Genomic DNA, 11546 nt, shown 5'->3' on the forward strand with positions numbered 1-11546 from the left:
GAGGACGGTCCTATTGACTATTAAAAACTGTGTGTGTGTGTGTGTGTGTGTGTGCGCGCGCGCGTGTGTGTGCGTGTGCTCATGCGTGTGCACATGTATGTGCAAACCCAAACTGAAAACTAGGAAAAACTAGCAACAAGGTCTTAAAATCCCCCTGGTACCTGAGCCTCAGAGGAGTTATGCCTGAGTTGACTTCCTTATAGCTTTGCTGGCAGACAAGTCACCTCCCTAATTGGAAGTGATTGTTATTTCATTGCAATTTCTCTCAAGAATTCTAAATTTAAACTGTTAATGCAAACTTCCCAGTGTCTTTGGGAAGGTTGCTAGAATTTTGGTCCCATTTAGAAACAGAGACAGGTAATTATACCAGGAATACAGCTGCACTTTTACTTCAATGATAGGCACCAAATCCTTTATTTCTTCTTTTTCAGAAAATGGTAAACACAGGGAAAGGAACAGGAGTTCCAGACCCTGGGTACGAAAATATTACAGACACACAGGAAATGACTTTTCAAATCCAGCCTGTAAACCTGTCATTTCATGGGCTCGCCTGTGAGCCTAGAAAAGAGAAGCAAAGATCACAGAGAAGGCATTCCTACGCTATGGGAAGGCTGTACCCGATGATTTCTGGAGGCCTTCCCCAGTGCTATGATTTTAAACGCAAGCCATAATTTAAAATGTTAGAGAAAAGCCAATGAAATTTGAGGCAAAATTTGTGGCTTAAAGCTATCTTGCTTAAAACAATGTAGACTTTAAAAAACAAGTGAAAAGCTAAAATATATTTTTGGAAGGACAGGGATATATTCTCAGCCCTATTGCTTTAAGGTTTCAATTAAAAATACTCCAAATGTGATAAATAAGCCAACAACTCACTTTAATATGCATTAATCTTAAAACATTTACATATTGACTTTCCTCTATTAATCTATCTGAAAGATGTTTTTGGTGTATTAAACAAATGCTACACCTCTGGTTAGTGAACTAGTTTTGGATTCATTAATTCTCCAAATATTTATATTCTGAGTACCCTTCTAGGGGTAAGATCTTCTTTGAATGAAAAGGAGTTAAGTAGACAGGAATTAATCCATTTGTTCATTTCAGGCACTCCTTCTTCCCCTCCAGTGTGGTGAGGACTCTCACTGAGCCTGGAGCCAGAGCACCTGCCCTTCTCAGTACATCACTTAATTTCTCTGCGCCTCAGTTTTCTCCCTGGAAAAGTAGGGCTAGAAATAGCATGTACATCATTGAATTAAATGAGCTAATACATGTAAAGCACCAAGAACAAGCCTGGCACAAAGTAAGTACTCAGTAAATGTTGGCTATTCATTTGGAACTGAGCATGGGGAAAAGCAACATACAGGTACAGACACAGAGATAAAGAGAACAAGGTGCATAAAGGAGGGAACATTTGAACTGCTTCTTGGAGGATAATGGGGGCGGTTCACTAAGTAGATGAAGAAGGGCTAGGCCAAGTAAATGGTACAAGTGAAGGCACAGAATCATGAAACTAAATAGCATATCTGGGGAACCGTAAATGGTTCATTAGAGCCAAATTAAGAGTTGTGTGAGAATGAGAGAACCCTTAGGATTTACTGACCAAATGTGTGATAGGAAAGGAGGCAGAGGGCAGATATCTGAGTTGATGGTGATGTTATTAACCAGAAACAAAATATGAGAGGTGGTGTGGGTTATGACACAATGCGTGGTTTTAGATATACAGTATGTGAGGGGCCTTTGAGAACTAAAGGGAAATATACAATTGGATACACAAGTCTGGGGGTGAAATTTGGCTGGAATCAATAACCAGTGTGGAGAATGAGAAGGAAACAACATAGGCTGCACTGCCATTCAAGGGCAGTTGGAAGAGGAGGAGCCAGAGAAAATAAACAGAGAAGAGAACCAACGTAGTATGGGGCCCTGGAAGAAACCAAAGGAATAAAAAGAGTTTCACATCAATTAGGATGTTTTTGACTGAAAATGACAGAAAACTTAAACTGGTTTAAATTATCTAGATTTACTGGCCCAAAAAACTGAAAATACAGGTTTCTGGAAGATCATCCCTAAGCTGTGAGTGAGGAATTCAGTTTACCATCAATATTTAGCAGTTATATTGAGTGCCTATAATATGTCAGGCACTTTTCTATTGAATTAACAAAACAGGCAAAAAGTGCCTCCTCTGGGAACCATACATACAAGTGATTCTTGGTATCTTCTTTTCTGCATTAAAACACAAATGTGATGTTTCAAATTGGGAAAACTAAGTGGAAGGAGATGAAGAGAGAAAGCTTTAGAATTTAATGAAAAGTCCAAAACATTGCTGAGAATTTAACACATTTTTTTGTAGAACTGTCTAGAACTTCTGTACTAAGTGATAGTGGAGGGGTAAGACAGAGGAGCAGTTCTGTTATGTATACAAAACTCTAAAATCCAAAATATCGCCAATGATACATTTCAAAGTTTTTAACCTAAATGGTTTTTGACTTAACAAATAGTTGTTAAATTCAGATTACCTGTAAGAATAATTACTTTTTTCAAAAATTTCCAGTAGGGCCTTGTATCTAACTTAATCACGTGGTAACTGATATTTTATATGTAGGTTGTGTCCAGACCTGCATTAGTCTTTCATATTTTAATTTAAAATATAATTTCCAATAAAAGAAAACCTGAGTCTTAGCCATTATATCCAACCGAACACTATCAGTCTCTCACATACTTGTCTCTTCCCAATGCCTTAGTCCATTTGGACAGTTGTCACTCTACTACACTTGGATCTTTTTGAGTCAACTTGTACTCTATGTATCTATCCACCCTCCCCATGGTTACCAACATGATTTTGCTAAAATGAAGATAGCTCCTTTGTTCCTAACATAATACTTTGCACCAAAAAGCGCTCCATAAAACTTGCATGGAATAGATCGTAGTCTGAGCTCTGAAGCTAACTTATGGTGCATCTGCTTCATCTTTTTGGGCCTAGATTTCATTCTCTAATTTGGAAATGATAAAACCTACCTCATTAGGCTTTTGAAAAATAAAATGTTACTATGTGATTGGTCTGTGTGTACTCAAAAGCACTACAGAGCATTAAGAATTAAGATTAGAAAGTTGCAAGTTTGCAATGGCTAAAAAACTGTTAATTTTCTCAGTAATGTTCTTTGATTCCAATTAGAATGTTTTCCATAAAACTCTATAAATTTACTCTTTGAATTTTAAAATATGGCCCACAAATGCTTAGTTCTTTTCTCAAACTTTAGTTTTGTTCGAAAGGAAATCCTTCATACCTGATATGACTTAACTTCTTTATTCTAAAGATGAGGATACAATCAGAAATACCTATTTGATTCTCTAAAAAGGAAGCAATTTTGATGAGGATTTTCCTTACCTATATATATTTTTATAAGATTCTTCACTGGGTTTTCACTACCAAACAGCTCCTTACCTTAGTATCCACATGGACACTTAAACACGTTCCCAAGATATCTCTGAAAAGAAAAGAATTCATTCTCTAATGTAGCAATAGATATAGAAAGTGACATGAAAGTCCACTTTCCAACCAAGAATATTTCTGTGGAAGGTGAAACAATCTACATGTAAGTTCATTTTCTCTTTCATTATCTGGCCATATTTTGACAAGAAATCCAAGCTACCGATGGCTGAGATGGTTCCAAAATATTTCACCTCCTTCTTAGGTATATATCTCCAGCAGTTGCTTAATAACTCTACAAACGTAGCCACTACCTGTCCTAAAACATCAAAACATACACTCTTCCCAAAAAAGCAGTATTTGTTATTCCTCTATTCTGTTACCTTCTAGAAATGAGGCTCAGAGCACCACTGGGGACTGCTGCAGCGAGCTTTTGTTCTATGTATTAAACTAATTGGTATGAGCTAGGAGGTGAACCAATTGGTGGTAAAGGGAGGTTGAAAAGATTTTTCAGATAGTGGCTTTTGTGTGTGGGGCTATGGTTTGCTTTCATGTTAATATTTTAATCTTGTAATATTTCAGTAACTTCTGAGATATCTGCTTTACCAATACATGTATCCAGACTATTTCTTGATTTCAGAATCACAGCCTCATAATAATAATTCATTTGTTTGGTTTGGTGTCACACTGGGGTCATGCTTTACCAGTTGATGCTTTAATATATGATACCAAAGCCCTTCAAATTATTCACATACAAAGACTTCAACCTTTCTCGCTTTATTAATTACTTCAATATTAGGATTCATACATTAGTAAACCTAGAGTTAGACTAGGTTTACTAGATTAGCAGCTGCAGAATTGGTTTTTGTGAGTTTGATATATGGGAAACCATTATACCGTTACATTCCTTCTTCATTCCACAGAATACCATGGGTGGCACGCTTTTAATGACTTTTACAAATTTTAAGCTACTGGATCATGTTCCCAACTAACTAGATTTTATAGTTTTTCAAATGCTGGCATCTAGGATGGGATAAAATAATTGGACTAAGGTTTTTCTTAATACCCAAAGACTAATATCTTTTTCATATTTCATACACAAGAAATGTATATAGTGTCCTGTAATTAACTCTTGTCTCTTAAAGGCGTTAAGAATCAAAAAAGACAGATGCAGTACACATTTTCTTTTTTATTGTTCAAAATGTTACAAATAATGGCACTACATTTTGGACTTTATAAGTCAAATCAAAGATTATCTTCATGACTACAACCTCACTAATTTTTCTTGATTATTACTATATGCAAAGCATTAAAATAGGAGCTGCATAGAGAAAACATGTAGGGTTGTCAAATAAAATACAAGATGCTTTGTTAAATCTGAATTTCAGATGAATGAATTTTTAGTATGTTTTAAATATTACATATACTAAAATGTTATTTATCTAAAATTCCAACTTAACTACACATTCCATACTTTTATCTGTGATATCTGGCAACACTTTGTAGAAGATCCTATCTTCAGGAAAACTTACTATTTAACAGGAAAATTAATGCATTTTCATAATATGAGGCATATATGATACATGCAGTATTATAAATGATCAGGTGACAAAAGGATCTCCACTACCATAGAAGGGTACCTGGAAGAAATGCCAATTACAATTCCTAACTTTTGATTAGTAGATAGGTGGTTTAGTATGATTTTAGAGTTCAAGGGTTGTGAGTTAAATCCCAAATTCACTGCTCACTAGCTGTGTAATCTTGGATAAATTAATCTCTTTATTATTGTGAAATGAGACTACTAATACCTACTGTACTAGGCTGTTTGGGGATCAGAGATAATGTATATAAATACACAAAGCACTGGGATCACAGGAGGCACTCCCTAAATGGAATTACCTACTACTAAAACATCACATGGCAAAGAGGGTATCTGTCAAAGACAAATATTCAAATGTTAATGTTCTACAGTAATGGCAATGTTGAATAAGTAATTTTATTTCCATGATCTATTTACACTGTACAAACACTGTTGAAAAGCACCCTACGAGTTCACAGGACATTACAATATATTTACTTTAAAAATATATTCCTTTATAAAAGGTTCATAGAACACTGACAAGTCAACATGTGACAAAACTCTTAAAGCACGTCACTAATTTTGTGATAGCAAGAATGCTTCCAAATGATATCAATTTCACAATCACAAGTCACCATTTGTTTTAAATACATACAAGTTTTAAATAAAAAGTGAATTCCACAGTGGAAAGTTCCTGCAGCAATACTTATTAGTTAGTTAACATGTACTTTCATGGAGATGTTGTTTCATAATAATTTACAATATCAACTTATCTGCCAAAAAAAAAATCAGTAAGTTTTACAGTCCAAAAATTCTTATTTGTTTTCTACTTTTTCTTCTTTATTGGTTCTCCTGGTTCTACTTTGCGCTTTTTAGAAGTATGCTCATCTTTTTCATCATCTTTAAACAGGAAAGGAAGAGTTTCAATCAGTAATTTAAAAAGAATGTTAAACATTAAGCACAAATTAACTTTTAGAACTCTGATTTTAAAGTTCAGTAAAAATATATTTTTTTCAACTGTAATGTCATGCAAAATTCAGTGACCCTTTAGTGCTATATTAAGGTAGCTTAAAATAAAAAGCTATTTCCAAATATTCTATAACACACACTGTATATATTTAAATATATAATCTATACTTTGTACGAATGGAACACAGTTATTAAAAAAAAAAAAAGATAGCAACTTAACCAAAACATTATTTAAGTGGCTAACAGTTGTTCTTTTCTTTCCAATCAGCTTTCTCTCCCCGCAAAAACAACTCCCCTATCTTATGCACCTTATAGATTGTAGTTAAAAAAGTAACTTGCAAGTAGACGTTTCACTGAAACTGCATTTTCAATTTTGGCCTGTGTAGTTAGTTCTATTCCTCCCACCATCTTCCCCTCCATTCCTAGGAGAATTTTCCAATGGCAACAGAAAAACAGACATCTTCCCTCCTTTATATTTTGAAGTGGGAGGATAGAGAAAAACCTTACACTAAATCTATGTCCTTTTAAACTTCAGAATGTTATTAGTGTCTGTAGCCACAGAAAATTTCCAATTTATAAAAATGTCAAACCTGAAAAAGTTGACCCTTTTATTCAATTAAAAAAAAATCCAACTACATGTTTCAATGAAACACAGGGTAGCACAGACCAGCTGCTAATTTCCCACCTCACTGAACAAATGTATGGTTTTATTTTAAGAACTTCATGTAGATGTAATAAATAACATGTAGAAGATGTTATGATTTATAAAACATAAATTTAAGCACATTACTGAATTCATTGTAGTTTTGACTTTATTTTCTCAATCAATAGATACTCATAGTTTAACAACTATCATATGGTGGCCTATAAATTATTTTGATGTTGAAAGAGTCCATCATATTAACAAATTTGGAAAGGCACTTATATCAGATCATAAACTATGGAGGAAACCATAAACCTTCAATTTCTTTCTGCTAACTGTACCATAAGCGGAATATCTCTTTTGTTGATATGAACAATAATTAGTATCAACAGCAGGTGATGCATCTTCATCTTTGAACACAGCATGGTGATGTTATTCATATATTTCATTAAGCACTGTGGACTTATGTAGACAGTAAGATAAAAGACAATTCAGATCAATGAATCATCCCAGGAATTTACAAAACAAAGTTTTAATCAGTAGTTTATCATGTATACACAAAAATACTGGCTCTATAAACCAACTATATGACATAGAGCTCGAACAAACCAAGGCCTTTATTTTGTAATTAGAATTTAATTATCATCATGCTTGACTTTTGAGATTATTTTCAGTACTAATAAAAAATTAAAATTACTTTCTAAATCTACTAGAAAATCCACTGTTAACATATATTAAAAAGACGATCTTAAGATACTTCTGCTTTTAATCTGTTAAAAGTAAATTTACTGAATAACAACAAAAATACAAATTCCTAAGTTTGGAAAAATAACTTATCAGTGGTTTTAACTGAAGAACTAATGCCACCTAGCGATATAACAAGGCATTACCTTAAAAACTAGAGCAGGAAAACAAAAAACACCTGAACCCAGAAACGTTGAGTTTCTACTCTGTGCCATGTACTACAGATACACTAGTAAGGAAAGCTCTATTATGGATTTCATATCACTGGAGATAAATAAATTTAAATTATTAATACAAACTTTCTAAATTAAAAAAAGCATTAGCTACTTTAGCTAAGCTTTCATGATTAATTACATGTTAATAAAGCTATAATTAATATCTAAGTATCGCTGATCTACATTTACAACCACTAAACAAGAGGTGCTAAAAAGTAGCATGACTCAATGAAGAGTTTTCAATCTTTCCCACCTCCTCCTTTAAAATATCTGGAAGAAGTTAACTGGCTAAAAAGACAAAGGGGCAGAAAATGGGAAGGAAAAGTAAAAGTGAAGTAATCTGATAATCTAAAAATTTAGATAATTTAAGAACGTGGGGTTTCTAATACAAGATATTTTACAAATTTAAAAAAATGGAGAGTAAAAAAGATGTCAGAAAAATCGATTTTACAGTGACTTTGTGAACATGCTATACGAGTCTGAAATGGCAAAATCACTTCAAAAAAGGTAGGTACTTATGGTTATTAAAGATTTCAGAATTATCATCTAATCTTCAGATCCAGCTTTAAACTGGTTGAATGTTGCTGGATCCTTTTGTTTTTTTTTGCTATTGCTACCACTTTCTGATGGAGGACTGTCATATGAGCAAAAGGTCAGAAATTATGTATGGTAATAGTGATAATGTTTGCCACATATTTGGAAGTTCTTCTATTTGAACTCAATAAACGACCTGGAAAAAAAAAAAGGTAATTCTTTCCACTTGTCTGTCCTGGATATATGATCCTAGACTTTCTCAGAGAGGAAGAAAGGAGAGCATCAGTGTATGGCACCCACTAGTAAGAATATCAACTCTAGTGGTCTTAGTGCCATTCTTCTTACAGCATAGTTCTCAAGCACTCTAGCTTGAACACATCAAGTGTGAATCCCAGTTTAAAAAGGCATCATTTCCACTTAAAGACCTGAGTTTGTAAAGGTACCTATTTTAGAGCTTGCCATTTTCTTGTTTTCTGACCTCAGACAAGTCATATGAGCTCTCATTTCCACACTTCCCTATCCTCTTCCAACAAGGTGTTGTAAGGATTAAAGAGAACTTATGCAAAAGAGCTTTTTATTAATTACATAACATATAACACAATATGAAGTATTTTAAATGTCCCCTTCATTTGGCATCTCCAAAAAGATATCATTTACAGAAGATGTGTCTTCCTTCATTACTGACTTCTAATCTGCATTGGGAAATCAGTGAAATAAATGAAAAGCCAAGTAGAATCAAAACTGGAGTAATTACTAGTTAGTTGTTACCCTTTCTCTTCAAACAAACAAAACTCTCTTCATAATTGCAAAAGGAGCTAAGTAGGTAGCCCTTGTTTTATGGTAAGATCAGAAATCTGTTCAACAAAAATGGTACACCCTTTCATTAAACTGACAGTCCAAAATAGTCCAATTCTGCAACTGTCCACTGAATACTTACGATGTATATTACAAACTGTGATACAAACATAAATAAGACCTGGACTCTGCTGTTTAAGGAACTCATTTTCATAAAAGAGATAGACTTACAAACAACTAATCACATAAAAGGTGGTAAGTGCAACCAACAGCATTAGAACACACAAGGTACAGAGAAACAATTTGAGGGAGATGATATCTGAAATTTTTCTCTTCTTGAGTTCGATTTTGAAGGATGAATGAGTCTGCCAGCCAAAGAGGGAGGAAAGAACATTCCAGACCAAGGTACAACATATATTGAAAGGCATGGAACTATAAAATGGCATGGTCTATTCGGTTTTGAATTTTAAGATCTTAAAGTGCTAGAAAGGGGGTCATGTGAAGTGAGGGTGGAGAGAAATGCAGGGCCTATTGTAAAAGGCTTTGACTCTATGCTGTTGGTGAAAGGTGTTAAGCAGGTGAGTTTCATAGTCAGGTGTGACTTTTAGAAAGTGAACACTGGCTGCAGTGTGAAGGATGGAAGTGAGGGATAAACATGTAAAAGCAGAGATTACTGATTACTTATAGTCCAAGTAAGTGATTAAGTTACATAAACGAAGGCAAGACAACCAAGCCATTATTCTCCTATTATTATTTTTAATTACTACATAGTAATACTCAGTTTAATTCTTTTTGTAACACTAATTTTGGCTCTAAAGCACAACTGTTTTAATACAAAATGAAACCTTTAGCACTTTGCAGCTGTAATCACAAGACTAATAATTAACTGTACTGTTCTAATAATAAGACACCATATACTACATATACTACTTACTGGTTGAGATATCAGATTTCACCTTAAAGCCTGGATAATTTATGATCTTTCACTAAAATATAGCAACTACTACTGGTTGAGATATCATAGCTTCGAAGCTGACTACATACTATCTTTCCCAAAAAACACAGCAAAAAGTATTCAAAGACCAGCGTAATCAGTCTGCTAACTCGCTAGATTTAAATTTCCTTGACTATCTCGATCTTTTTGAACTCACCATAGGGACCAAAAGCTATTACCACCAGAGTCTGACTCTCCTTACCTGATTCCACTGTCTCCTCCCCTTCCGGTAGAAGCCTAGCTTTCTTAACGTTCTGTGGGGCATCATCACCATTGTCCTCATATACGTTAGACCATTTTATTGCCATATCCAGCTCTGGAGGGGGAGGTTTCTTCTCCGTAGTGTAGGTCTCCGGAGGTGGTACATAGTTTGACTTCCATATTTTGAATTCTTTTGGAGGCTGTTAAGCAAACACATTAAGAGGCACTGTGACGAACCGAGGTTCCTGTAATCGGTATGGGCACATGCACCTCCCTGCCGTTCGCTTATCATTCAGGCTGACTTCTTTTAAGGTATAAAGATATATTTTTCCATCAAAATCACAATACTGTTAAATGAAAAGCCAAAGGGTTCCCTATACGAATAAAGCTAATAACTTTTAATTACCAAAGAAGAATCCAGTCTCAGAGATACTACGCCAAGGCTGACCCCTTCAGGAGGCTGCAGCAGACACTGTCTTGGAGGCAGCACAGCAGGCACTTCGACTTCAAAGGGAAGGGGTCTCGGGGAGAAGCTGCAGCGGGGGGGGCGGGGGGAGTCACCACCGTTAGTCCTCACCGCACAAGGTCAGGGCACCGAGCGCGGAGGTTTGGGTCTCCTCACAAGTGGGCGGGGGCTGCGGGTCGGATCTGACACCCACCAGGCTGGGGGAGGGGGCCCGGGCTCCCCAGGGCTGGAGATGGGAGAAGGTGGTACAGCATCCTGCAGGGGGTGACTGTGTGTGGCGGAACGGACAGCCGGCCTCCAGGAGGCAGCTCAGAAGGAAGGGGGCGGAGGCTGGGACCAAGATCGATAAACGGGGTAGGAAACCTCACCTCCTCAGGCGCCTTGACGACGTGCCTTTCCCAGTCTATCTGTTTGTTGAGCGGATTGTAGAGAAAGGCCGGGCGCGTCACGCTCCGGAATAGTTCGTCGGGTCCCGGCAGCCGCTTCTCCGTATTGTTTCCGCAGCCGCCTGCCGACTTCGTCGGATCCGAAGCCCTGCGACTCGTCTCCTCCGGCTCACTGTTATCCTCCTCGCCCGAGGAGCCTGAGCTGCTGCTCCCATAAGCCGCGAAATAGCTCAGAGGATCTTTCTCTTCGGAGGCCATGACGGCTACGCGAGAAGGCCGAGGGCTCCACCGGAAGCCGGAAGTTGTTCCAGGTCCCGCCCCACGGTTGGCCCCGCCCCAAGACTCGCAGATAATCTCAGGCCCTGCGCCCTCTGGGGGCTGTGCTGAGCTACTGCTACCCCGCTGCAGGACAGCTGTGGGCGATTCCGCGCACATTCCCAAAGAGGAGCTTCTTTTGTTCATTCAGGAGGTGCCCTGAGAAGAAATAGGTCCTGAGTCAGTGGTCCTAACCAAACTTTCAGCATTCAGTAAGAATTCATTAAAGGCACAGAAGAGCCACGTCACTTTAGCTTTTGCCCAGAGAGACCAGGATTTCTTCC

At 36.8% G+C, this 11546-nt stretch overlaps 1 protein-coding gene across 2 annotated transcripts; it reads right to left on the bottom strand.

Moving 5' to 3' along the window:
* Nucleotides 1–4590: 4590 nt before the first annotated feature.
* On the bottom strand, nt 4591–11253 carry CUNH1orf52 (chromosome unknown C1orf52 homolog). 2 transcript variants are annotated; one of them, XM_006919370.3, is made up of 3 exons: nt 10930–11253; nt 10097–10295; nt 4591–5900 (listed from the first exon to the last, which is right to left on the bottom strand). In XM_006919370.3, the coding sequence occupies exons 1-3, from the start codon at nt 11203–11205 to the stop codon at nt 5827–5829; spliced, it is 549 nt and encodes a 182-aa protein (XP_006919432.1). In that variant the 5' UTR covers nt 11206–11253; the 3' UTR covers nt 4591–5826. The 2 variants fall into 2 exon arrangements, with proteins under 2 accessions (XP_006919432.1, XP_024907853.1); XM_025052085.1 differs by lacking the exon at nt 4591–5900 and adding an exon at nt 6760–8797.
* Between the last annotated feature and the right edge of the window lie 293 nt (nt 11254–11546).

Source organism: Pteropus alecto, unplaced genomic scaffold (assembly GCF_000325575.1).
Source record: "Pteropus alecto unplaced genomic scaffold, ASM32557v1 scaffold25, whole genome shotgun sequence".
NCBI classification, from domain to species: Eukaryota; Metazoa; Chordata; class Mammalia; order Chiroptera; family Pteropodidae; genus Pteropus; species Pteropus alecto.

Bases quoted from the DNA above. Each gene is read 5' to 3' on its own strand.
- CUNH1orf52 (XM_006919370.3), bottom strand. From the start codon at position 11,205: ATGGCCTCCGAAGAGAAAGATCCTCTGAGCTATTTCGCGGCTTATGGG. The intron at 10,296-10,929 runs GTGAGGTTTCCT...TTTGCTTAACAG, and splicing joins TCGTCAAGGCGCCTGAGGAG to CCTCCAAAAGAATTCAAAAT. The intron at 5,901-10,096 runs GTAAGGAGAGTC...TCCTGTTTAAAG, and splicing joins GGAGGAGACAGTGGAATCAG to ATGATGAAAAAGATGAGCAT.